The following is a 27,583-nucleotide window of genomic DNA, read 5'->3' on the forward strand; positions in this document are numbered from 1 at the left end:
AAAAAGATAATCATGTTTATGTCCCCTGGAATTCTGAATATCCACCTGTTTTTGAGTAGCTCGAGTCTTTGCGATATACTGGAGCGGTGGGTAATCCACAACATTGTCCTATGAGTGAGCAAGGTGCTTTTACTTTCAAAAACTAGTGAGCGCACCAGCTTTGTGGCCTGGTGGTTAGGAAAGCCAGAGCTCACAGGGCCCATCACGCAGTTTGAATCCTGGCCTGAGTGGCTTGAAGAACATGCCATGTGCATGTGCGTGTGTGTGTGTGTGTGTGTGTGTGTGTGTGTGTATGTGCCCCAAATTCCAACAGAAGGGAGATACATACATAAGGAATTGCGGCATGACCACACCCCAGGGGGATGGTTTCTCCTCCCTCTTTATCTGTCTCTATCTCTGGTGAGCTCAAATGCCCTCTGGCAAGTTAAAGAAAAGTTAATGAGAAACACTGAAGAGGTGGAGGTTTAGAAGTTAATGCTGCGTGTAATTTACAACTCCTATTACTGACTGTTACTTCACCATGTTATAAGATGGCGCCTCTGATGGTGGGGGGCTGACCCCAACATGTTAGGGGACACTAAAGTAAATACAGATGTATCAGTTTGACTCCATGGCAATAATTTTTTTTTTTTTTTTTTTGGGGAGAAATTTTTTTTTATAGGGCGCCTGTGTCTGCCCCCAGAAATAGAGACAGAAAGCAAGAAATCACCCCTCTGTGGGGATGGCCACTCTGCAACCCCTTCTCCACTCTCCTCTTAGGATTTTGGCATGCATGTATGTGTGCCTTATGTGAATTTTAAGCTGCCAGGTCTGGGACTGGAACCGCGGTCAACTATGTGGGAGTGCAGCAACATAACCAGTATGCCATCAGCTGGCCTCCTTCATGGTAGGTATTTTAAGTCTTAAACATGCCATCTCAGGGAGACAGCAAGCAAATCTGCATCCAGGCATAAACTCTGAGCCTGCTCTCTCCGTCTTCCTTAAGATTTGTGGAAACCTTGGCAAGGCTGCTGGGAGAAAGTAACGCCTGGACTTGGTTTCCCACCTGAACTTTGTTTATTTAAAACAGTAGCTCTTTCCAACAGTGCCTGATGTATGGGTCTGAAATATTATTTTCCATTTAAAGCTTCTAACTTTTTTAAAGAATTATTTTATTTAACTATATTCATTTATTTATTTAAATTTGACCAGAGAAGGACAGAGCGACCAAAAGAGAGAGAGAGAGAGAGAGCAAATGAGAAAGCAAGCCACCAGGTCCGGGATTCAGATCGCAGTCGGCCATGTGGGAATCCAGTGCCCTTAACCACCACACCACCTGCTGGCCCCTAAAGCTTCTAATTTTAATAACCTCGTCTCATAACATAATGACCATAACTGAGTGCAGAATCTCATCACGACAGAGATGGTGCTCACTTCCTGTACCTCAAAACAGGACTGATTTTCTTGCCATATAAAAGCCATTTGTAGCTCAGCCTGGTGGCACAGGCTGCAGCGTACTGAACTGCAGTGCTGGAACCCACGTGGCTACCAAGGGTTTGGATCCCACGTCAAGCTGAAACATGCCAGACGCACGTGCCCAAGATCCGACTAGCTGGAGGGCTAGGGAAGTGATCATGGGGGGAGACCCTATCAGAAGTGCCTATCTTTTCCACTCACAGAGCCGACATACCATCTCCAGTCAAGGAGGGCAGCCTGGAAGAGGCGCTGGTGAGAGGCTTACATGGTGCCATCCACATTTATGCAAATATTTACAATAAATATACAGAGTAACAAATAAAAACAAACAAGTCTTCAAAGTATGGCAGGACACCGCTACAAGGGAAATCCACTGTCTCCCCTTCTGGCCCAGATCATAAACCAAAGAATAAACCAGGGCCGATATGCTGGTTAATACGAGATGACTGTGGCCGAAAGAGCATGCAAAACCCAATTCCCCAGATTTGTTCCTTAATTGGTAAATAATCTTGAGTCCAGTCTGGTTCATTCAGTTTCCTTCTGAAACTGTGGTCTATGGCAGTGATCCCCAATCTTTTTGGCACCAGGAATTGGTTTTGTGGAAGACAATTTCTCCATGGACTGGAGCAAATGGGATGATTTCAGGATGATTCATACACATTAATTTATTATGTACTTTTTTTTTTATTATTACTATGCTATAATAATAAAGACCAGTACTGGTCCGTGGCCTAGAGGTTGGGGACCCCTTGTCTATAGTATTCAGAATAATTATACTGTTTTTTTTTTTTTTTAAGTGGAAATGCTGGGGCTGGCAGGTGGCATGGTGGTTAAGGGTGCTGGACTCCCATACAGTCAACCGTGGTTCAAGTCCCGGACCTGATGGCTTGTGTTCTCGCTTTCCCTCTCTCTCTCTCTGTCCCTCTCTGGTCAAACGGAAAAGAAGAAAGAAAGAGAGAGAGAAAGAGAGAGAAGGAGGAAGGGAGGAAGGGAGGGAGGGAGGGAGGGAGGAAGGAAGGAAGGGAGGGAAGGAGGGAGGGAGGGAGGGAGAGAGAGAGGGAGGACGATAAAATAAAATAATTCTTAATAAAAAAGAGGAAACACTGCCATTTTATTTGGTCATTGTCACTCCTGTAGGCTATCCATTTGCTCAGTGGAGACAGAAAGGCTAAATTTAACATGGAACCTCAGACTTTTCCATAAAAAATACCCTTTCAGTGTTCCGTAAAAAGCAGGAAACATGCATCGGGATGTAATTTCTTGTGACTGCTTAAAACCCAGATCAGATCATTCGCCTTTCAACTTACTTACTGTAAGTTCTACTCCTTTATAAGTTAGAAATGCAATCACCACTTTAAACAGTGTGCACGCTACTTACAGCATGTTTTACCAGTCGTTACACTGTGTTAAATTGGGTGTGGTTTATGAGAAAAAAAATGACTGCATAGTTTTCAGAACTAAATTCAAGTAAGAGAAAGAAAAAGTCTCAGCTCATTAGATACAGATCTGTGTCTTCCACAGGGGAAAGGACACCGAGACCTCCGAGGAAGGAAAGAGATTTAATCAAGTTTTGTCAACAGAGAAAAGGTGTAAGTTACAGTATTTTTTAAAAGTTTGTTCTTTCTGGTTTGGCATATCTTCTTCTATAAAACCTTACTTCATTTTTACATTCCAGCAATAGCACAAAAAGATGATTTTTACATACTACTGAACTGTAGGTACAGATACATACATATGTGTGTGTATGTGCATGTATCAAAACCTTGTGGGGCAACATCATGAATTCAACTCTAGAGTGGAGGATTTGTCTACTTGTGAAGACAGGACATGTGGAGGCTTTCAGGAAACATCCTGAGTAGTGATAAACAGAAGTTTCCAGCGTGTGTTAATAACCCAAGTGACCTCATAGTCAATATACTTAAATATAAACATACACTAATTGAAAGGTTTATACAGAAATTAAAATGCGATAATGTTTCTTGCTCTGAAATACTGGCTAAAAGGTGAGATGATTCAAGAAAACATAAAAGAGAAAAAGACTCTCTGGCCCTCTTGTTCCCTCTGATACAATGGAAATCAGAACGATTTGAGACTGCACTGCTCGGAGGAGCTTATGAGAGAACCTCTGTCAAGAGGCAAAACAAAGACAATCAAATTCCTAGTGCAACTGAGCTCTACTTAAATGACCCACTGTCTCCTAGTTACTAGGGCAGGGTCACAGGTCGCAACCTGGAAAAGAATGTGGATGAAGACAAAAGCACACAGTGTCCCTGGGAAGTCAGTGAAACTGGAGCTATTTCAAACGTAACACATGCATGGAGCGAAGACTGCCAACCAAGGACACTCCACTCCCTTCTGGATTAAATGCCTGTGTTTATCTTCCAATACACCTAAAGCACAGACCTAATCATTTTCGTAGGAATAAAGAAAGATCCAAAACAGAAGGGATCCTCAGAGGAGAGAGACAGAGTATGTGCATTGTCCCAGGATGGACGCCCTCCTCAGGCCCAGGGAAAACTAGAGAAGCAGAGGAAGGCGGGCCCCGGGAAAATGGTACCGAAGATCCGGGACATCTGAGGGTACTGAGCAGAACAACAGTGTGGGTGAGTTTGGGATGGCCCAGTGATCAGCCCTCTGGACACTCCACAAAGGGCAAGAACGAGGATGTCATTAACTGAAGTGGTGAAGGCGTCTTGAGGAAGGGAGATGTAATTCTATCACACTGCAGCTCAGTTGCAAATAACAGCGATACAGTCAAAAGTAGGTAATCGCTAAGTGAGCTGTGTTGTAGGCAGAATTTTGACTAAACCACAAGGGGAGGAGGAAGGTTCTTGCGTGTGTTGTTTGTGGGTCGTACGGGGGGAGTGTTGGATGGAGTTGAGTGTGTGTCCATGTTCTATGCCTGGAAGGACATACGCTATCTATTTCCCTTCTACAGGAGCAGGTCAACAGACAATACCCAAAGGGACTTCTTAAAAGCGATGTGAATGGGGTGGGAGTGGTGGGGATGGGGACCAGGCTGCGGGGTCGCCCAAAGGGCGGCCTTTTGTGTGCTTTGTTTTCCACAGTCTGGGAGTGAATGCTGTTTGATTTTATTAAATCATGTACAATGATTATTTTGGTAAGAAACGAAATACAAAACACAAACTCCTCCACACTCCATTCATATTTTACTGGACCTTCCCTTCATCACGAGTTTCTTTCTGATCATACTTGGAGAGGGAAAAACACCAAGAGCAGACCAAGACCCTACCCTACTAGCAGTTCCTGTAGCTGCCTATTGCATTTCTCTGGCTGGGTCTCATGATTCTAGAACCTCCGCCACCTCAGAGCTGGCTTGCCTGGGAGCCGGCCTGTGCTACAGAGGCTGGATCAGGCCCAGGGGGCTCAGGGGCTGCTTTCTCACAACACACTCATCATCTTCCTTCATGGACAGAACTTGGAACACATGGGCCCTCACAAGCCAGCCAAGTGAGTGTTTTGGCAACCTGTGAATTTGAGTTGGTTTTATCCCAACAACTACAACAGATTCCAAAGGCAAACATCTGTCCCAGCAGCGGGTGCTTAGAAGTTAACACTTTCTTCAAGTCCTGTAGCAAAGCACCAGTATGCTTTCAGAGTCCAAGACTAAACCATGTTGGTTTTCTGAACATAAATGTGTATGATACATAAATGTCTTATTCTCCTCAGTAAATAAAAGTACCCTATAATATTGTACCAGTGATTTATAGAGTTAGCCCCACAGAAAAGAACAGTGTCACTGAACACACTGTGCCCAATACATTTATCCCCACAGTCCCCAAAGAGATGAAGGCCCAAGGAATATTCATGATTGATTTCCCTCCCTTCTCACCCTCCTCATTCTCCCCCTTGTTAAAGGATAGTATCGCATCCTTCCTAGAACCTGACCCTAAATTACTATTCTTTTTTCAATGAACCATTAATGGTAACTGTCATGGACTGAGTGTTTGTGTCTTCCCCAATCCATATGTTTAAGCTCTAACAACCAATGTGATGGTATTTGGAGATGGAGTCTTTAGAAGATTAGGTTAAGATGCAGTCATAAGGGTAGGGCCCCTATGATGGAATTAGTGCCTTCCTAAGAAGAACAAGAGATGAGAATGCTTTTCCTCTCTCTGTACCATGCGGTGACATAGTCAGAAGGTAGTCATCTGCAAACTAGAAAGAGAGATCTCACTAGAACTGGCCTCTTGATCTTGGACTTCCAGCCTCCAGAACTGTGAGAAAGAACTGTGTTCTTTATAACCCACACAGCCTATGATATTAGTAACCTGAAGAGAACTGAGATAGATAACAATGCATAACAATTCCACATAAGATATACTGTCTGTTAAGACATTCCTTGGGGGCCAACCAGTGGTGGGTGTGCTTGCTATGTTAAGGTACTGGATTCCACATGGGTGACTGTGGTTTGAGTTCCAGATCTGGAGGCCTGAAAATCATGCTGGGTGAGTGTGTGTGTGTGTGCCTAAAGTCCTGAGAGGAGAATGAAGGTGAAGGGATCATGGCGTGGCCATCCTCCCTAGGGGATGATCTCAATTTTTCTTTCTTTCTCCTTCTGGCAAGTACATACACCTTATGACCACACACACACACACACACACACACACACAAAGGACAGTCCTTGAATGTCCTCTTCCCAACCCTGCTGAATCTTCTCCTTCTCTATATTCTCCAACCTGTAGCCCTTGCTCATCCAGTGCCTTGTTAGGATAACAATGACATGGGGCCTGCAGGTGGCGTAGTGGTTAAAGTGGCTGGACTCCCACATGGCTGACTATGGTTTAGGTCCTGAATCTGGCAGCTTACTTTCTCACTTTCCTTCTCTCTCTACTCAATTTCAAAAAAATAAAAAGAAAAGAAAATGAAATAATGACAATGAATACAATTAAATAAATAATTCTTTAAAAAAAAAGACAACAATGAGAAATCATCTGTGATTACCTGCTGTGGACTATGAAGTATAGGTAGTAATTTAACACAGGCAGTCACTTAATGGACACGGATGCCATGGACGTGGAAGTTCTCGGACCACCCTCCCAACCCACGTGCCCCCACATCCCATCACCTGGCAGCATGTTGTGAACTGGGGTGGCGATGTTAATGTCCTGCAGGTGCTTGAGCGTTTCTGTGTGAAAGAGGCGAAGGGTGGACCCGGAGGTGAAGGCAATCCAAATCCCCACGCCAGCCACGGCCATGTGGGAGATGACCATCCCTTCCTCTTGGTGGGCCTCCAGCTGATTCTGAGAAAATGAAGAGAAGGTCATGGAGGGGAGCATTGGGGATGAGCCTGGAGTTGTAGCACTGAGCATAGAATCTGTTGAATGGCCCCCCCAAGCACAGGGTAAATCTAAGTCGTGCCACTCATCTGATCAAGCAGCTTGTGGCTGAAATGGCATTTGATGGCCTGTGACACAATACAGACCATTGCTCCCAAGCCACAGACCTTTCCCTGTAGGTAAGATGACACCATTGTTCTTATTTTTCTCCAAGCAGATTAAAGTACTTTTCAGAATTTACCTGCATCTTCCAGTTATTGATGCACCTTTGTGAGCTGAGAAACCTGAAACTTCAAAAATATGGTGGGACCAGCAGGTGGTATAATAGTTACGTTGCTGGACTCTCACATGGCCAACTGTGGTTCAAGTGCCAGACCTGGTGGCTTGAAACTCATGCTGGGAGTGTGTGCATACATGCCCAAGATCCCATAAGGAGAAGAGAGGAGAAGGGATTGCGGTGTGGCCATCCCCCCAGGGGTAATTTCTCACTTTCTGTCTCTCTGTCTCTATCTGTGTCTCCAGCAAGTGCACTCACCCTGTAGCAAAAATCTCTCTAAAAAAAAAGAAAAACATGGAGTCATGACTTGCTGAGGGGCCTGAGTCACTAAACTTGGGTCCAAAGGGGGACACAGGACAACTGGGTACATTGGTGAGAGGAGGAAAAGGGGCAGGGCACTGACCAAGGGAGTAATCCACTTGCCTTGACCCCCCCTGAGTTGTCACAATGCTTCATGATCCATAGCATGGATTCTCTCACTGGCTCTGTAGGTGAGCCCTCCAAGGCCACCCTGATTCTGCTGCTGTGAACAGTCTTGGGTTCACCAGGGTTCTGAATGGCATCCCCCTCTGGCTCTGTCCCCTGGAAAGATCACCTTCTGCTTCTCCATTTGACCAGGTCCCTCCCAAGTTTCCAGGTTCACTTACAACCTACACCTCTGAGAACTCTGTCCTGATGCCCCTGCCCTTCATGGACTCACAGGTACTTTTGCCTCAATCATTGTAACCTGGTGTTTGCACAGACACTGCATACCACCCATCTTTCCTCAGGTGCATGCCTGGCACCTGCAGTTCCCCAGTAGGCAGTCACTGGGCTGATCCATCCACTAGTGCCACCCACATACCACCACCCTGCACAGAGCTGGAGCAGTAAACAGCTGTGGCTGCTGGTCCACCAATCAAGGATTGGAGGAAGGGGGCAGATCCTAGAAATACCATGCAAGAAAGCAGCGTCCTAAATGTTCTTGAAATTTACAGCAAATCATAGTCCTGGCACAATTTTATAAACTGGAAATATGTCATCCAGAAAAATACTTACAAGGGGAAAAACAGAGTTTTTTCTTTCCTAAGAGTTAATCTACATATTTAACACAATCCCAATCAAATTACCAGAGATCTAGAAAAGACTATAGAATTTGTCTGGAATCATAAAAGATCCCATATTGCCAAAGCAATCCTGCCCAAGAAGAGTGGAGTAGGAGGCATCTCACCCCTGACCCCAAAACGTAACACGAAGTGGTGATAACAAAAGCAGCATGGCATTGGACGAAACCAGACAGGTGGGCCAATGGATGGATAGAAACCCGGAAATAACCCCCAAACATACAGCCAACTGATTTTTGACAGAGGGCACCCATCAATCCAGTGGGAAAAAGAAAATCTCTTTAATAAATGGTACTGGAAAAATTGGGTATCCACCTACATCAAGATGAATCTGGACCTCTATCTCTCACCATTAGCAAAAATCAACTCAAAGTGGATCAAAGACCTAAACCTAAGACCTCAAACTATAAAACTACTGGTGAAAAACACTGGGGAAACTCTTGGAGACATTAGAGTAGGCAAAGACTTCTTAAATAAGACCCCCAAAGCACAGGCAATAATACCAAAAACAGACAGGTGGAATTACATCAGAATAAGAAGTTTCTGCACAGCAAAAGATACAGTCATTAGTGAGGATCAATAACCCTCAGAATAATTTGTAAACTATGCCTGAGACAAGGGACTGATAACCAGAATACACATAGAACTCAAGAAGCTTACCTGAAAAAGAATCAATACAATTAAAAGATAGAAAAATGACCTTGGGATCAGCAGTTAGCATAATGACTATGTCGCTGGACTCCCACGTAGTCAACCACGGTTCGCGTCCCGGACCCGGTGGCTTAAAACTCATGCCAGGCGCATGTGCGTGCGTGCCCAAGATCCCCAGAGGAGAATGGAGGAAAAGGGACTGTGGTGTGGCCATCCCCCCGGGAGGTGATTTCTCACTTCTGTCTCTCTGTCTCTCTCTGTCTATCTGGCAAATGCACGCGCCCAATAGCAAAAACCTCTAAAAAAAAAAAAAAAAAAACCTGAAAAAACAACTCTCTAAGGAAAAAAACACTTAAAAAGCATATGAAAAAAAAGTGCTCAACATCCCTCATCATAAGGGAAATGCAACTCAAAACCACAATGAGATACCACCTAACCCCTGAATGTTTAAGATTAAAAAAAAAATGATAATTCCTGGTGAGGCTATGGTGAAAAGGGAATTTTCCTACACTGTTAGATGGAAAGTAAATTAGTACAGCCACGGTGGAGAACAATATAGAGGTTCCTCAAAGATCTACAAGTAGAACTACCATATGATCTAGCAATTCTACTCCTAGGTATCTACCCAAAGAATAGGAGAACACTCTTGAAAAAGTGCTTGCAGGGAACCAGCAGTTAGCGTAATGGCTATGTCACTGGACTCCCACGTAGTCGACCGTGGTTCGTGTCCCGGACCCGGTGGCTTAAAACTCACGCCAGGCGCGTGTGTGTGCGTGCCCAAGATCCCGAAAGGAGAATGGAGGAGAAGGGATTGCGGCGTGACCATCCCCCCTGGGGGGTGATTTCTCGCTTTCTGTCTCTATGTCTCTCTCTGTCTGTCTGGCGAGCGCACGCGCCCTACAGTGAAAAAAAAATCTCTCCAAAAAAAAAAAGTGCTTGCACATCTAAGTTTACTGTGGCATTATTTACAATTGCTAGGACCTGGAATCAACCCGAATGTCCATGAACAGATGAATGGATGGAAAAACTGTAGTACATGTACTCTATGGAATACTACTCGGCTATAAAAAACAAGACCTGGCATTTGATAGAAGGTGGATGAATATGGAAGATTTATTGCTGAGTGAAGCAAGCCAGGTTATGAAGGAGACTTATTTTATGTCTCTACTTTATACCAATTGTCTACACTCTATGGGGGAAACTGAAAGACTGGAAGATACAGAAGCATGGAGAATGGCTATAGATACTCGAGAGAGTGTGGGAAGAGGACAGAAGATGGGGAAGAGTGAGAAGAAAGAAATCAAAGAGAAGAATAGAAAAGGGAGACATGTATGAGACACAGAAATGGAGGAGTGTCTGTTGATGATAATACGTATGATATCTTCAACTGGACTGGTGTGAAGTGTATTCACGTTGGGTAATCCATTTTACAAGCTGTAGTGATGTACAATGATTGACTGTATAAAATAAATTAGAATAGTAAAAGACAAAACAAAACAAAACAAGAACAAGGGGAGACTGTCACTGGCCCACTGCCTTCTGGAGACTGTTTTTCCTCAATGTTGTGTGTCCGTCCCTGCCCAGAAACATGCATGAAAAGGCTCCCTGGTTAAACTCCATCCCATAACCACACCCTGCACTGCACTTGCTGTGCTAAAGTCAGGATGAACACACTGATTTTGCCCTTGAATGGAAGATACAATATTCAACGATATCATGTCTTATTTTAACTGAAGATTCCATTTGGAGTGGTGGGGATGGCTTTGTGTGTGAACGAGGCTGCAAATCCTGGGGAGAAAAGCTGTGTGAGGAGAGGGTGCATATGGAGTTGGGTACTCCAGGGTCAGAACCACTACTCTGGAAGCAGCCCACACATCACCATGTAAGGTGAGCAGACCCCACAACCATCTGTCTAGCCCTAGGGCAAACTGTTCCCTGATATATGGGACAGGATGTAGTAACTTCAGGCAGGGCAGGAGAATCCTGCTTGGTGGGTCTGACACTGGGTCTGCAGGGAGGGGACATACTTAAGTCCTCCGCTGTCCTATGGTCAGAAAACAAGGAGTGGCCATTTTTTTCTAAGGCCCATCCTATACCTAAAATGCCCATGCCATAGTTGACTCTGCAACATTTCTTACATGCATATAATTTCCTTCTATAACATTATTCAGAGCTAGTCCCACAGTACAGTGGTTAAGCATTGTGCATAGGGAGATAGATCTCCCATGGCCAATGGTTGTTCAAATTCTGACCCCAGCCTCTTGAAAATCATGCCAGGTACGTGTGTGTGTGTGTGTGTGTGTGTGTGTGTGTGTGTGTGTGTGAGAGAGAGAGAGAGAGAGAGAAATCCTGTTGGGAAGGAGATATGAAGAAGGGATTACAACATGACCACACCCTATTGGGGAGGGTGCTTTCTCTCTATAGCGAGCATGTATACCCTCTGGCATGAAAAGCAAACAATCAATCAAATTTAAATAATGACAGGTTGAATTTAAGTATGTCAGTAGAAAACAATTTTTGTGTTGACAGTTATAAGGAAATCCCTGAATCACTGACTTAATTGTCACACACAGAACCTATCTCCTCCTTTGCAGTGGAGCAGGGGTCAACATACAAAGATCGTAAGTATTTTTTTTTTCTTTCTTTTGGGGAGAGGTTTTTGCTATAGGGCACATGCACTTGCCAGACAGACAGAGAGAGACAGACAGAAAGCGAGAAATCACCCCCCAGGGGAGATGGCCACGCCACAATCCCTTCTCCTCCGTTCTCCTCTTGGGATATTGGGCATGCACGCACGCACATGCACTCGGCGTGAGTTTTAAGCCACCTGGTCTGGGATGAGAACCTTGGTTGACTACGTGGGAGTCCAGCGACATAGCCATTACGCTAACTGCTGGTCCCAAGATCTTAAGTATTTTTATGAACTGAAATGTCACAGGAGCTCCACACTCTGAAATAGCTGGGCCATGAAGGGTAGATAAGGTACTTGACTGGGAGATAGGAAGTTTGGGTCCAGATTTCAAATTATTCAAGCTCTAGCCTAAATTTGTATTTCTCATGTCCCTGCTCACCTCTGATCCTCTCCCTCCCACTCAGCCTCCTGTGTCCCGGAGGAAGAGGTCTGCAGGCCACACTCAACATTCCACTTGAGATCTGCCAAGTTTTCCTAATGCACTGCAATTTCACCTCTTTCCACCTCTCTCCGGGTACGTTCTCCTCAGCACTAGCTCCTTCATTCCTACTCTTCTATTTCCCTTGGATTTGGGCTCTTTCTCTTCTGACTTCTTTCATTCAGCCCTCAAAACATACACAAGTCTCCCTCACCTTAAATTGAAAAGAAAGAGGAAAAAAAGAAGGAAAATTCTTGTGTTACTGATTAGCTGTGGTTTTCATTTTCTTCTTGGGTCAAGTTTCCTCAACTATCAGTCTACACCACTGTCCTAGCCTCTGTCCTCATTATCTTCTCAATTTGCTTCAAGCTGATACCTGGGAAGGTCTTTAACCATAACCCAAACTATCAAATACTATGGATAATCCTTTTTTAAACACTGAGATATAATTCACTTATAAAATGTACCATGTTGAAGTACAGAATTCAGTGTTTAGTATACTCACACAGGGGGGTGACCATCATGACTTTCAAGCTCCAGAGCACTGCATCACCCGTTAGCAGTCATGCCTCATTCCCCTCACAACCACTACTGTCTATAGTAAGCGTATTCTGGACATAAACAACACATAGCCTTGTTGTCTGCTGTTTTGGTGTTTTCCAGATGTATCTATGTTGTGGCATGAGTCTGTGCTTCATTCGTCTTTATGTCTTAATCATACCCTACTGCACGGATAGCCCACCGTCTGTCCATTCTTCAGCTGGTGGATATTGTGGTTCTATCCATTTTTTGACTATTTGAAATAATGCTGCCATGATCACCTGTGTACAAATTCTGGCTACGTGAATGTTCATTGTTTTTGAGTATAGACCTTTAACTGGAAACGTTGGGTTATACAGTAATTCTGCGTTTTCCTTCTTGATGGAACTGATGGACTAGTTTCCAAGACATTCCTATCACCAATAGATGAGTCTTCTAATTTCTTCACATGATTTTTAAAGCTTATTAATGTCCATTGGGAAAAACAAAATGAAATCAAACTCAAAACACTATTATTGCCATCCTAGTATGTGTAGTAGTCTCACTGTGATTTTATCATTTTCTGAAGGACCAAAGATGTATATATTGGCCAATTATATATCTTTGGAGAAGTGTCTACTCAGTTCCTTTACCAATTTTTTAAGTTGGGCTATTTTTTCTTTTCATTAAGTTGCAAGAGTGTGTTATATATTCTGGATACTAGGCTCTTAACACATGAGTGTAGATATAGTCTCCCACTTTCTGGTTGTCTTTTCACTTTGCTGATGGTGTCCTTCAAAGAACAAGAAGTTTCTATTTTAATAAAGTCCAATTTATCTATTTTTTTCCTATCAGTTGCTTGTACTTTAAATGTCATATCTATGAAACCACCGTCTAGTCCAAAGCCATAAAGATTTCACTCCTATAATTTCTTTAAAATGTTTATAGTTTTTGCCTTACTAAATTTGATTTAGTAAGGCTTAATCTATTTTGAGTTAATTTTTTGTATGTGGCATGAGGTAGGGATCCACCTTCATTCTTCTCCATGTAGATACACATTTTCACAGCATTATTTGTTGAAGAAACTTTTTCCATTGACTTGTTTTGGCACCTATGATAAAATTAGTTGACAAGACCAGCAGTTAGCGTAATGGCTATGTCGCTGGTCTCCCATGTAGTCAACCACAGTTTGAGTCCCGGATCCAGTGGCTTAAACTCACGCCAGGCGCATGTGAGTGCATGTCCAAGATCCTGAGAGGAGAATGGAGGAGAAAGGATTGTGGCGTGGCCATCCCGCCGGGGGGGGGGGGGTGATTTCTCGCTTTCTGTCTCTCTGTCTCCATCTGTCTTTCTGGCGAGCACATATGCCCTATAGCAAAAACCTCTCCGAAAAAAAATATTAGGTGACAATAGATATCTAGTTTTACTTCTGGGCTCTCTGTTCTCTTCCATTGACTGATACATCTATTTGTTCTTGGGCCAGTAATGCATTGTCTTTATCACTGTAGTTGTATAGTAAAATTTAAAATTAAGAAGTGAATCCTCCACCTTTCTTCTTCAAAAGTCATTCCCCTTGTATATCCATGTGAATTTTAGGATCTGCTTGTCAAATTTACACACACACCCCCCCAACACACACACACAAAGGCCAGTGGGATTTCCATGTATCTGTAGATCAATTTGAGAGCTATTTCCTTCTTCTCTCTCTTTTTATTTTTTTATTTTTGTTTTTGCCTTAGGTTTCTCTCTCTCTTGCTGGAGAGAGACAGAGATGGTGAAAGAAAAGGTGAGAAATAATCCCCCGGGGGGGATGGCCATGCTGCAATCCCTTCTCCATTCTTTTCCTGTGATCACGGGCATGCACACACATGCACCCAGCATGAGTTTAAGCCACCAGGTCCAGGACTCGAACTGCGGGAGTCCAGTGATGAAACCACTACACCATCTGCTGGCTGGTTCTGCTATGTCCTTCTTAATAATATTAAGTCATGCAATTTATAAATGTGTGACATTTAGGTATTTTTAAATTACTTCCAATGACTTATAGTTTCCAGTGTATAAACCTTGGATCTTTATTAAGTTTATTTCTAAGTATTTTATTCTTTTTCCTTTATTGCCAGAGGGTGCTCTTATGCTCACCAGAGAGAGACAGACAGAGAGAACCCCCAATGAAGTCTGGTCATGCATGATTCCTTCTCCTCCATTTCTCTGTCAGGAGTTTGGGCTTCCATGCACACATTCCCAGCATGATTTTCAAGCTGTCAGGGACAGGAACTGAAACGTGGTCAGCTAATGTGGTACACAGTTTCCTTAACCACTAGGCTACAGAGTCAGCTCTATTTACTCTTTTTGATGATATTGTAGAGTTATTTTCTTCATTTCATTTTCTTGTTGGTTCTGCCAGTGTATAGAACTTAACTTTCAATGGACAAGAAGATGGAAAATGATCTGCTGATTAGGTTAGTCAGTTTCGTCATGAATTCCTTAGTATTTTCTACATACAAGATTATATATGCAAATAGAGATAATTTTATTTCTTCCCTTTCTCAAATTCCTATGGAAATGCAGAGAACCCAGGATCCCTTGGCTGTTCTGTTGGCTTGGGCCTGTTTTGTATGTGCCCTGCAATTCTTTCTACATAATGACAAGAATTTAATTCTAGTGAGAAAAAAAAAAGCATACACACAGAAAATCACTATGCTATTATAACATCTCTAATATCTTGTCTATTTCATCCATTCTTTTTTTTTCTCTTCTGTGAGGAGAAGAGAAATATAACCTTTTTCTTCCCTTTCTTTCTTTCCATCTGTCTGTCTTGATTCAAGAGCCTTGCATATTTTAGAAAATCAAAAGCAAGAAGAGCAGGTTTTCATTTCATGCAGGTATAGTAGTTAAGGCAAAGCTAATCATAATCTACAATTCTAAGATATAAACCTGTGAGAGGCCAGCAGGTGGTATAATGGTTAAAGTGCTGGAATCCCACAAGGCTGACTGTGGTTCCAGTCCCAGAGCTGGTGAATTGAAACACCCGCTGGGTGTGTGTGTGTGCAAGCCCAAAATCCCAAAAGGAAAATGGAGAAGGGATTGTGGTATGGCCATCCTCCTATGGGGTGATTTCTCACTTTCTCTGTCTCTCTCTGTGTCTCTGGTGGGTGCACATGCCCCATAGCAAATATCTCTCTAAGAAAAGATATAAAGAAGGAAAGAAAGAGAAAGGAAGAAAGGAAGAAAGGAAGAAAGGAAGAAAGGAAGAAAGGAAGAAAGAAAGAAAGAAAGAAAGAAAGAAAGAAAGAAAGAAAGAAAGAAAGAAAGAAAGAAAGAAAGTCAATACCTGCCAATAATCCAGAATAACTGGCCTTTTCCTAAATATCAGATTACTTTGGGAACCGCATTAGTATTTCCAAAACTCCAAAATTAAAAAGTAATTAAATAAACCAAAGGTAGAAAGCCATAGGTAGTTGAAAACAAAAAAAAAGAACCCCATCTCCCCCAACAAAAAACAAGTGCAGGTGATTGTACTTTCACTGTGTGGCGATTCAGCATTCCCTACAGGCTTCCCCATCTGTTCTCAGCCTCAGGGGAAGGCAGGAGTGTAATCCTGTCACATTAGGGACGCTGCATGAAGTGCCAGCCTCAGTATCTCTGGCGGTCTGGTCTGCACCGTGTGGCCCAGATTACCAGGCCACAGTGGGACAGGAGCGTGGTCACCCCAGGCTGACATGCACCAACAGCTACCCTGGAGCTGTCACTTCAAGAACATGTAAGCCTCAAAGCCTTGGATACCATTTTCTTCTAAACATGCTTTGTGTTTCCACCCTGCTCAACCCCAGCCCAGAACCACATGCGGCTCGCAGGCCCGGCACTGTTCCCACAGCATATGGCGTGTTCGGATTGCTCCTTCCAGCAGCCACCCCCTCCCTCCCCCGCCTCCCCCAGCGGGGTGGAAACACATCGGGAGTTCAGATCTTGAGAGTACGCCAGCACTGCAGCTCTGCCTTCCCCACGCAACAGGAAGTACATGATGAATTTCTTTTGGGGGGAAGAAAGCAGAATTTTGCTGGTTGTTACAAATATACTTAGTTATTTTTGATACTAAAAAATGCACAGAAAGGAGACTTATATTTGGATTCAAACATATTACTTCTGAGTCTTCAAGATTTGTAGCACATACATTCCTTGAAATATGTGGAAATAATGTTTTGTTATACTGAAGTTAGAATTTGGGAATGTTATGGTATCCTAGAAGTTTCTTGGTGTAAACTATGAAGACCATCATTCGAGCTTTTTTTGATATTAATTTATGAAAAAAAAAGGGTTGTATTTGAAGAAATGTAAAAAAAAAGTTGTTACATTATTATTCCTATAGATGGAAGAAAAAAGCAAATGTAGACTAACAAATTCTTTTTTTTTAAGAGAGATTTTTGCTATAGGTTATGTGTGCTTACTGAAGAGACAGAAACAGACAGAAAGTGATAAATCACCACCCCCTCCTGCAGGGATGGCCATGCCGCAATCCCTTCTCCTTCAGTCTCCTCTCAGGATTTTGGGCATATATGCACGTAGGCCGGCATGAATTTCAAGCAGCCAGGGCCAGACGCCGCACTCAGCCACGTGGGAATCCAGTGATGTAACCGGTACGCCATCTGCTGCCCCCATATTTGTGATTCTTAATGTCGACTCTAATAATGACTTTTTCTATTCATAAACAAGAACTACTACTGGAGAGTTCCCTGCCAGGTACTTTTCCATCTCTTCACCTACCAAAAATCCTGAGGAAGAAAAATTATCCCCATATTACAGATCAAAGAACAGGCCCCGTTAAGTGGCTTAACCAAGACCACCTTGTAAGACATGGTTGAGCTGCAATTTAAATCTTTTCTTGTACATCCTTATTAAGATGATATTATCCTGTCCAAGGGCAGCCAACACAATTCAAGTGGTTACAACATCTCTTACCCCACTCTGCACAGAACGCTGGTTAATTATTAGCTTATCACCTGATGAAAGGTTTCTTACTCTGAGGGTTCATGAAATAAAAAATATGGATGTGAAATAAAACAAAAGTTACTATAAAAACACTGAAAAAATTACTGGAAACTGTTTCTGTATGCCCTCTGTCTTCTCGAAATACTGTAAGCACAGAGTTGCCATCTACCTAACTGCTTTCTGTCACTGTCTACCAAGGCCAGGTCTCAGAGGACAAGAGGGAGGCCACATCAAAAACTAAAACCAGAAAAGCTATTTACAGCCCAGCAGAAAGAGCACCAGCCCGTGGTCTTGTCTGGGAGCTGACTCCCTAACTGAACCTTTGCCACGGGCATAGAGACTCATGGTACTCTGCCAGAAGATGACCTCCCAGAGCAGTGTTCAGAGTTCTTCCCTGGCCTACGACAGCGTCAATCCACATTGCGGCCAACTCACCGTTACTGGACGACCTACCGGTCACACATCCAACTGAAAGGACCTCTCTGCGTAGGGAGCTGAAGTTCTTTCCCTCTGCGATACAGACCAGGCCACCAAACTATGTCCTTAAAACAGGTTTCATGAATGTCTAAGAATATCAGCAAAATGGCTGAAAGTCCCTACACCCTGGTGAGCTGATCCCTTCAAGGGCAGACTGGACAAATATTTCTAGAAGTCCATAAGAACTAAAGTTTGTTACTGAATTTGTGGTGATTTAGAACCATTATTCAAATATATCCTCAGAGGCTGACAGGAGATGAAATTAGATACCTCCCACAATTGAACAAATTTCTTTTTCTATTATCTTTCATGGAAGGGGCAAAGGGGCTTTTAATTGTACGGTGATTCATTTCCTTGGCTGAAAAAATACCTGCATTATGTGAGTTTACCCAGGGGTGAGTAAGGATAAAAGATGGGAATGAACACACAGGAGTGGATTAGGTATATGTCATCTCTTATAACAAAATAACATACGACATGATCCAAAAATGCAAAATGATGAAAAAGATACAACTTTAAAAAATATCTTTTCAAATGTTTGTATAAGTGGGCCCAGCCCTGGTGGCAGAGGCAGTAGGGGCACTGCCGCATGATGCTAGAGACATACTGGAAAGCTTCGTGTTTGAGTTTCTGGTCTGCTTAGATATTCTGGGCACATCTGTGGGTCTATCTGTGATGCTGGCTGGCTGCAGGACTTGAGGAAGGACTGCAGCATGAAAACCCTATGAGGGAATGCCTATCTGTCTCTTTCTCTCTCTCTCATGAAGGAAAAGTAATAGACTTTAAATTTTAAAAAATTTAAATTAAAAAAAATGGTTTTACAATTTCAAGACACACACACTGACACGTCACACAATTACTAGCAACAGTGAACACTTCCAGTGCTTGATATGATGCACAGGAGTTTCCCAGGCCATGTGTGTACACTAACAGAATGTTCTGGAACTTGCCTTTCTCCATTTCTTGTTTGTGTACCTCTCCCTGCTTCCTGCACTTGCTCTCTTCCACAGCTGCAGAGTACAACGAGTGGTGCTGCCGTGAATCCCTCGCGTGTGCCTGCACAGGCTCACCGGCAGGGAACGTTTCTACGGGTGGAATGGCTACGAACAGGCTATGAGCTCTTGGGATGCTAACTGGTAATAAGTAGGTGAGCACCGTGCAAAGCAGCTGCACTAAGGTCTCCTACCACTACAGAATCCTGGAAAGCCAGGTCCCCACACTTATCATCCGGGGAGCACTGAGCAATTAGTCTTTTGCCAACCTGAAAAAATGGATCGGCAGGTATCCAGGGTTGGGGGAATGGAGGAACAAATAGGCAGAGCTCAGAGGATGTTAGGGCGCTGAAAATACTCTGTATGAAAAGGAATAGTAATTCTAGGTCAGAGAGATGAAAATAATTTCCCAATTTGTCATGTATGTGTATTTTGATACAAATACATATATATTAGATGTGGAAAAAAGTTACAAAACCTTAATTTAGCATATCCTGCCTATGTTACTACAACTTCTGGTTGGTGGCATGCTCAGAGAGGCTTTCTTCATCCCAAAGGAATAAAAACATTCTACTGCTTTTGATGCCTACGTTTATAGTTTTACCTTTACATTTTCCAAACCGTTAGCCAGTTGTCTGCTTACCCTCTGTTGACTAATCCACTCCCCATGCTCTGAAATGTCACTTCCAGCAAATGCTAATTTTCCGCATGTCCTTGAAGACTCGCGATATCTTCATATTGAATATATTTTTTAGAACAAATTCAATTCTTTTTTTAAAAAATAATGATTTTATCTAACATTATTCATTTAGTTATTTTATTTTGACCAGAGAGGGACAGAGTGAGAGCCAGAGCAAGAGCAAGAGTGAGAGAGAGGGAAAGTGAGAAAGCAAGCCTGGGATTTGAACCATGCTTGGCCATGTGGGAGGTCTGGGATTTGAACCATGCTTGGCCATGTGGGAGCCCAGCGCCCTAAACCATCATGCCAACCTACCGGTCTCCATACTGAATATATTTTTAAAGTAATATATTTCTATTACTTAACAAGTAAACAGTGAACAATTATTTCCATGCATCAGTAGTTAGAAAGTGATTAGCTGAATTTTTCTAGTTAATCTTGTCTTTCTAGGCAAAATTTAGAATATGTTTTCTTTTAGTGCATGGTCTTAGGTGAGGGGCTGCCAGAATTTTCTACTTATATATGTTAGAGAATTTCTTCGCCTTCCAACATTGGCAGTTAATTGAGGCTAATGTTGGCATGCATCTCTTCCCTATTGTGTAGCCATTTAAAATGACTTACCTCTATAGCATGAGTCTCGACACTGATTACAAAAACTTGACCTCCGGAAGCTGCCCACAGTGTGTCTTCCATCATCAGTAGACTTCTAACTGGTAGGACGCCTAATTTGATCACTTTCTGAGGCTCGGAATTCCAGGATCCATCTTAAAAGAAAACAACTTACTTTAAATTGTGGTCATTCAAGCTCAGTTACCTGATCGCAGGACAGGGAAAAAGTGTCATGGCTTGCTTTTATGTAATAGACAAAATACCATGTATGCTTAAACTTAATCCAGGGAGTGTCTGAGGTTCTGAGAATGAATGTTGTCTCAAGAAGGCAGTCTGACAGGATCAACAGCAGGGAGCACCGCAGTCAATGGACCTTTGGGTCCCAGCCTGGCCACTGGGCATGTGTCCTGGACAAGTTATTCTTTCACCCTGAAACTCAGTTTCCTTATCTGTGAAAGAGGGGCAATACTACCACTGGCCTCAAAGATTATTTCAAGAATGAAAAATGTGCATGCAATGTGCACACCAGCCATGTGTACACTCACTCATGAAGGCACGCACTTGTACAAACACGAACACACACCCACCCTCACACTCACATGTACATATGTACATATGCATGGGCCTTCTCATCTGGTACTCAGAGCCCCTTAAAGCACCGCCGCTTCCACTTTCGATGGGGATACAAAGGATCACAGTATAAATACAAATTTGCCTGATAGTCACATGCCTCCGAGGGAGTGGGGTGGCATGAGATCACATGGTTTCTGAATGAGAGGGCCAAGTTCTCCCCTGCACCCGCCGTGTATGTGTCCTCAGACGGCTGTCCCGTATGGTTCCGTGCTGGCCTACTGATAGCGCAATTCCTCTGAAACAAGAACTCGAAGATCAAAGAGGGGATAACCTACTTCAGGTGTTTCACTTTCGCTAAGAATTAACTTCCAACAACTGAACTTTGTTTTTTGAGCACCTAAGGAGTTATCTCCCTAGATAATGTGTACATGTGTCTCCCACAAAATTTTCTCAGTGGTGATAATAGTGTAATGTCAGTTACTGGGACATTTGTGAGCTTTAGACAATGAGCTATCTCTCTCCCAGGACAACATCCACATGGGTTTTCACCCTAGGCCAGGTCTTCATACTGTAGCCAGATTCCACATACTTTTGTGACATTCTGAACCAACATTTAAAAATCTAGAAACTTCCTAAAGACTTACCTCTATAGCATGAGTCTCGACACTGATTACTCTCCTAAAGAGTTCCAAATTTCCAAGTCCCTTAAAAAGGCAAAGGCCCAGCCTAGACACAGTGGCAGTGGAGCAGGCAGTGTGTGAAGATACAGCTCCATGCCACACCCAGGTTTGGAGGCCAGGCCAGTCTCAGTACGCTGGGGATGCCTGCATGTGCCCATGGACATGGCTGGCTGGGAGGCTGGGGGAGGATCATGGCATGGTAAGACTCTGTTATAAGGACCTGTCTGTATGTTTGTCTCTCTTTCTTTCTCTCATAAAAGAAATAAACTTAAAAAAGTAGTTAAAAAAAATTAAAGGCCTGGCAATAGTGATGGCTGAAAAATATCTTCCTCCCTATTTTGGAAAGGCTGTAGTCAGTTCTCATCACCAAGAACAAAACAAGCCATGTAACCAAGCTCGATCCACTTCAGGTTCTGTCATACTGGCCTGCGTGCCGATGCTTGGTGAACAGGATGTTTAAAAACACTTGACAGGTCTCCTGGATCCAAGGCAATGAAGCTACGTCACAGACCATGCAGACACACCCAACAACACAAAGGACACAGCCACACAGGATCCAGCCAAAGAGAGTGACGCGGGGTACACCACCTTAACGTGATTTGTCACTGAAGTCATATACGTGGAACAGAGAAAACGAGCCAGCCAGGAAAGAGGTTCAAAAGATAATCACCTCATCAGTCCGAGAAAAGGAAGTGGATCATAAACACAGCTACATAAAACAGCGCCAGAGAAATGAGAAAAACAGAAAAAAGAAACCAGATTATAGAAAAATCCCTCAACATATACATTCCTCTATGAAGCTTCATTAAAGAGAAAAAGTAAAAAAAAAAAAAAACCTAAAAAACACAAGGAATGAGACAGTATGTCAGTGAACATATGGAAGAGGTTTCTTTTTTAAACATGAGGCTGTTCTAATTAAAGGCCTGTAAACTTCCATCTGAATTATACTAATCTAACTTAGGGAAACTGCACCAGGAAGCATTTAAAAGCCCAAATAAACTAACAGCAACGGGGAAAAAAATGAACATAAGCATCCAAAATTAGCTTTGGAAACTTGTTAGGTTGGACTAAAATTATGATCATTTCAAACTTTCAAATTGTTGGTAACTTCCATGAGTTTAGTCCCTATCAGAGCACCAGAAAACAAACAAGAACAATGAAAAAAATAAGACCAGGGCTAGCAAAACTGTGATGCTAAAGTCTGACAAAGGTGACGGGGAAAAGACCACCACAGAGCCACTTCAGTGGTCAACGTTTACATAAAACCGTCCACAAAGAAACGGAATCATGAGTTACACGGGGAGAGTGAAGTTCACGCAGGAGGCCAGGCTAGGCCTGGGGCACCTGCCGGTGGATGGAAGGCCACTAGACACCACCAGGGAACCAGGGACCAGGGGAGAGGGAAAGCGGAGTGCCCCAAACAAGGCGTCAGACGGGAGAGGTCGGGAGTGAGGTAGAAACATACCTTCCGCATTTACTCCACCAACTGCATGTCAGGGCAGAGGAGGACTAAGACCATGGGTGCTACCCACTGGGAGGGAGCTAGGCGGTGAGTGAGAACGCAGGGCCTCACTGAACGCAAAACAGGCGAGGGAGAGGAGGCCGTCCCTATGGGGCAGGTCAGAGAATGCCTTCCAAGGAGGTGATGTCAAAGGTCAAAGACAAGGGTGAACTGACATCCCAGGTTAAGGAAAGAGCCTCTGAGAGCATCCACGGAGGGGTGACTACCTGGGTGTGAGCCACAGCAGGAGGCTTGCATGCCCCTGAGCAGAGCGCTGGGAGGAGGGGCAGAGGTTTAGAGGATCGAATCCTTCAAGAACCAGAAGAGAGAACTGGGATTTTTATGCTAAAGATACTGGGAATTCACTGGACAATTTTAAGCAGGGGAGGGCAAAGGCCTTTCTCACAATTTGAAAGGCTTGCTAGTGAGTATTTGGGAAATGAACTGGTCGGAGCACAAGGCAGCAATGTGGAGGCCACTCAGTATCCCAGGCTGGAGGCACAGCAGCTTGGAGCAGGATGGTAACAATGGAGGTATGGACAGAGTCAGCTGGTGGGTGGGTTATGGGAGGGGGAGAAGGGAAGGTACAGACAAGAATTCAGATGGCCAAGTAGCACAATGGTGCCACTACTGAGACGGGAAGGATGGCATGAAGAGCAGCTCTGAGTGGAGAGAAATACCTACGTGTTCGATTTTGGAGATGGTGGTTTTGAGATTCTACTAGGATATTCAGAGGGGTGTCAAAAGGGAGTTGGACTAGGGAGTGTGGAGTATAAGGCCGGTTGTGGCTAGTGCATGAACCTGGGGGTCATGGTGTCTCAGGGCTGAGGTTGGACGAGTATCTCCAAGATGAAAGGGTGGGGTCCGGCTCGAGTGTGGCACTTCTGTGGCACGAGTGACAGGAACCAGGAAAGGAGACTCGGCTAATATCAGGGAACAAAGAGAGTGCCTCGAAACCGGAGTTTCCCTGAGGTGGTGACAGTAAAATTCATAAAAAGAAGAGCTGCTAAGACAAATACTGTGGTTCTAGAAGGCTGATGGAAACTGAAGAAGAACATCTGGATGGCAGACTGCCCCCAAGAGATGATACAGGGACAGGTGGGACCAGACCAGGGAGCTGGCAGGTCTGGTGGTGCAGAGCACAGAGAAGCTGCACCACCCTGGGGATAGGGGCCCAGCAGTGGGCTGGAGGCCCAAGCAACTCTCCTTTTCAGCACCAGAGCCCAGCGTAGTAGTTAAACATGCAACGGAGAGGGCTGCAGGAACTGGGAGAGCCACACGGGGAGGACCGACCCAGGGCATCTGACGAAGGAGGAGGGGAGTGGCATGTGTCTAGGAAGCCCATCCCCGGGTCACTGCCGTGTGCATGAGGCAAGCCTGCCCTGGCGGGCTGCGATGTTCCCCTGCAAAGTAGACAGAAGCTGAAGGGCTTTGAGGGAGGCAGGGAGTGCATGACGGTGGCAGAAGCTGGACAGCAGTGGCAGGTCTGTGTGCAAGTGTCATTCTGTGGAATACACAGGAGAGGCGTGGGGTGGCTGACTTTTAAAGCCACATCACGTGTTCACACCTTGTTTGGGAAGAAAGTTACACAGGCCAAAAGACAACGGGCGAGAAATCTAAGGGGAGTATGATCCTGAGACAGGACGCACAGCTCAGAGTAAACATCCAGAGGACAGTCATGGTCCTGCCGGAACCCAGTTACCTTCGGCTTTGGTGTAGCAGGCCACCGTCCCGTTCACAAGGCCGGCATACAGGCTCTGAGATGTGCATGCTAAGCTCATGACCGTGGACTTCTCGGGAGTGAAAAAGTGCTGGAGTCTCACTTTCTTGGAGCCTTGGCTGCTTTTATAAATAGAAATGCTTTAAAAGAAAAATGCAAACTAATAATTATATTTGCTTATTGTGGAAAGAGGGTGACTATTAACATTAGTGTGTAACATTCCGTTAGTTCCTCCCTGCCCTTGCCCTTCCTTCTCCACTCTTAGACTCAGCATATTTTGAAAATATTTGCAACTGCTTTGATTTCTTTTATTTTAAAAGGAAAATTTTGGTTTAAAAAGAAATTAGGGGGCTGGCAGGTAGCGTGGTAGTTAAGGCCACAGGACTCCCACATGGCTGACCGCAGTTCGAGTCCCAGACCTAGCGGCTTGCTCTCTTACTTTCTCTCTCTCTCACTCTGTCCCTCTCTGGTCAAATTAAAATAAATAAATAAAATTAAGTAAATATAACTTTTAAAAAAAAAAGGAAAAGCAATTAGATTTCCCTATGTATCTTGGACTCTTACATCAGGAAGATCATTTTGACTTTCTTTAAATGATGTCAGTGTTCTATGATTACAATGGAGGATATTTTATTCCCAAATATACAAAGTGAGGTACTTTTTAAAAACACGAACCAAAACGAAACACTGCAGACCTCAAATCTTCATCCTTTAAAAATATGATCATTTGTGTTTGGAAATTTCCTAGAATAATCCCCGCGGGCTTTACTCACTTGTTAGTTGACAATGTGAGGCTCCTGCCCTTCTCCACTGATCCCCTCTTACTACTCACACTGCTCCTGACTTGGAAGTCAGTGACTCTTGCCAGGATCGGCTCCTGGTGGCCGGATTTCTACGGACACAGTGGGCTTTGGTAACACAGTGGATGGGCCTCTACCTTCCTTCTTCCATCCCTAAGCAGATGGTGGGGATGTCAGAAGCTCTCGTGGCTGTGGGTTCAGGGTCTGAGACTGCGTCGGGCTCTCGGGGCTTCTCCTTGACGGGAACGTACACCATGCACAGGATGCGCGACTCCACATTGAAGCACTCGATGACCTTGGGGTTGGAATTTTGAAAGGAGACGATGGCAATCTGACCCATTTGATTGGTACAACTTCCGATCTGAACCAGGGAGTTAAGAGAGACAAATCGACTTACAGAAAGGCGACGACAAACATCCACTTTTGTATGAGAATTGACACACTTAGAAAAATAAATCACAAGATATTCAAATAAACTGGTAAGAGTACCTTTTCCATTTTAAAACAGTTTTATTAGGTTATATAAAAGTTTTTAAAATAAGAGCGTAACTTTAAAAAGTCACATTTCTATGTTTTAAAACTAGCCTATAGGACCAGCAGCTGGCATGGAGGTTAAGGTGCTGGATCCCACATAACCAGCTGTGTGGTATGAGTCCCAGACCTGGCAGCTTGAAAATTACAACCGGCCCGGACAGCAGATGGCATAACGCCGATGTTGGTTATGTCCCACATAGTCAACTGTGGTTCAAGTCCGAGATCCGGCGGCATGGGACTCACTCTGGCTGGGCACATAGGCATGGACAGCCAGGATCCCGAGAGCAGATTGGAGAAGGGTCTGCAGTATGGCAGACTCTTCATCCTTGGCGGGGGGAGGGGGGAATGATGACTTCTCGCTTTCTGTCTCTCTGTCTCTGCCTGTCTCTCTGGTAAGCACACATGCCCTATAGCAAAAACCTCTCTTAAAAAAAAAAATGAAAGAAAATTACACCAGGCATGTGTGCATGTGTGCCCAAAATCCCAAGAGGAGACTCTTGGAGGAGAAGGGACTGCCATGTGGCCATCCTTTCTGGGGCGAGGGGATTTTTCACTTTTTCTCTCTCTTTTTTTTTTTGGTCTGACTCTCTCTGGTGAACACACATACCCTATAACAAAAACTAAGAAAAAAACAAAACCCTATAAATGGTAAAGGACTATTCATACATATTTTAACGTCCTAGAAAGTAGATTGATAGAAATTTTAAGTAACAACGTTTCACAGAACGTAGACATGAGAAGTCTTTCAAATGAGAAAACATTAGTAACAACGCAACCCCAAGTGGATCATTCAAATTTACCATACATGGTGCTGTGTTGCAGCAACAATGTTTGTGAACTTCCTGCATATTTGAATCTTTACACTGAGAACGCTTAGCATGGCCAATTTCCATATTTACACTTAAATTGACTTGTTTAAGTGGCATAGAGTCTGATCCTTGTTAACAGAAAGGAATGAACAGGAAACAGAGTTTGATTGTTAAGACACTGGTTGCTTGAGGGCGCTACTATTCATTGACTCTTTTTCTTTTCCACAAATTTTGAAAATGTTCCTCTCCTCCCCCGTATTCTTCCTGTATGTGTCCTATGTTCCAAATAAACATCCTACCCCAACCCTTTCAAAGGAAAGATGGCAAGTTACCAAGCCCCTGTACCGGCCTACAGGGAGTGGGGGATGTGTCCAGGAGACGGGAGGAAGCCTCAACAATTACAGGTCCACCTGGATGGGAAGCAGCAGCACTCGCTCTTTTACATTCATGAGAATGTATGTGTGTTTACAAGAGAGGAAGGCAGAGGGAGGGACAGGGGAGAGAGGGAGAGTGGGAAAGTGAGCGAGCGAGAGACTGAGGTAAAATGAGCACCCTCCACAGGGTTTGGTCACCCCCCTCCGTCCATCCTCCTGTCTGTTGGATCCCACGCACTCGTGGGCATGTGTGGAGGGTTCCAAGAAGATCAGGCCCTGGGATCGAACTCCTGTCACCACGTGGGATCCAGTTTCTCATGAGCCGTGCTCTATCGCTATGCCACTGGGGTGATCCAACAGTTCTCTCTTTTTTTAAAAAGACAATTAGTTTATTTAACTTTGTTTATTTTAATTTGACCAGAGAGGGAGACAGA

At 43.9% G+C, this 27,583-nt stretch overlaps 1 protein-coding gene across 13 annotated transcripts in view; it reads right to left on the reverse strand.

Moving 5' to 3' along the window:
* The window catches only part of ARHGEF10 (Rho guanine nucleotide exchange factor 10), a 147,363-nt gene that overhangs the window by 6,463 nt on the left and 113,317 nt on the right, over window positions 1-27,583 (reverse strand). For all 13 annotated transcript variants that reach the window (XM_027766216.1, XM_027766222.1, XM_027766218.1 and 10 more), the window contains 4 exons: window positions 25,570-25,793; window positions 24,615-24,772; window positions 20,171-20,313; window positions 6,545-6,719 (listed from right to left, as the gene is read on the reverse strand). In XM_027766216.1, coding sequence (XP_027622017.1) covers window positions 6,545-6,719; window positions 20,171-20,313; window positions 24,615-24,772; window positions 25,570-25,793 — 700 coding nt within the window. The remainder of the gene's footprint in view (window positions 1-6,544; window positions 6,720-20,170; window positions 20,314-24,614; window positions 24,773-25,569; window positions 25,794-27,583) is intronic.

The sequence above is a fragment of the Tupaia chinensis genome, unplaced genomic scaffold (assembly GCF_000334495.1).
Source record: "Tupaia chinensis unplaced genomic scaffold, TupChi_1.0 Scaffold141517_1, whole genome shotgun sequence".
In the NCBI taxonomy this organism is placed as follows: Eukaryota; Metazoa; Chordata; class Mammalia; order Scandentia; family Tupaiidae; genus Tupaia; species Tupaia belangeri.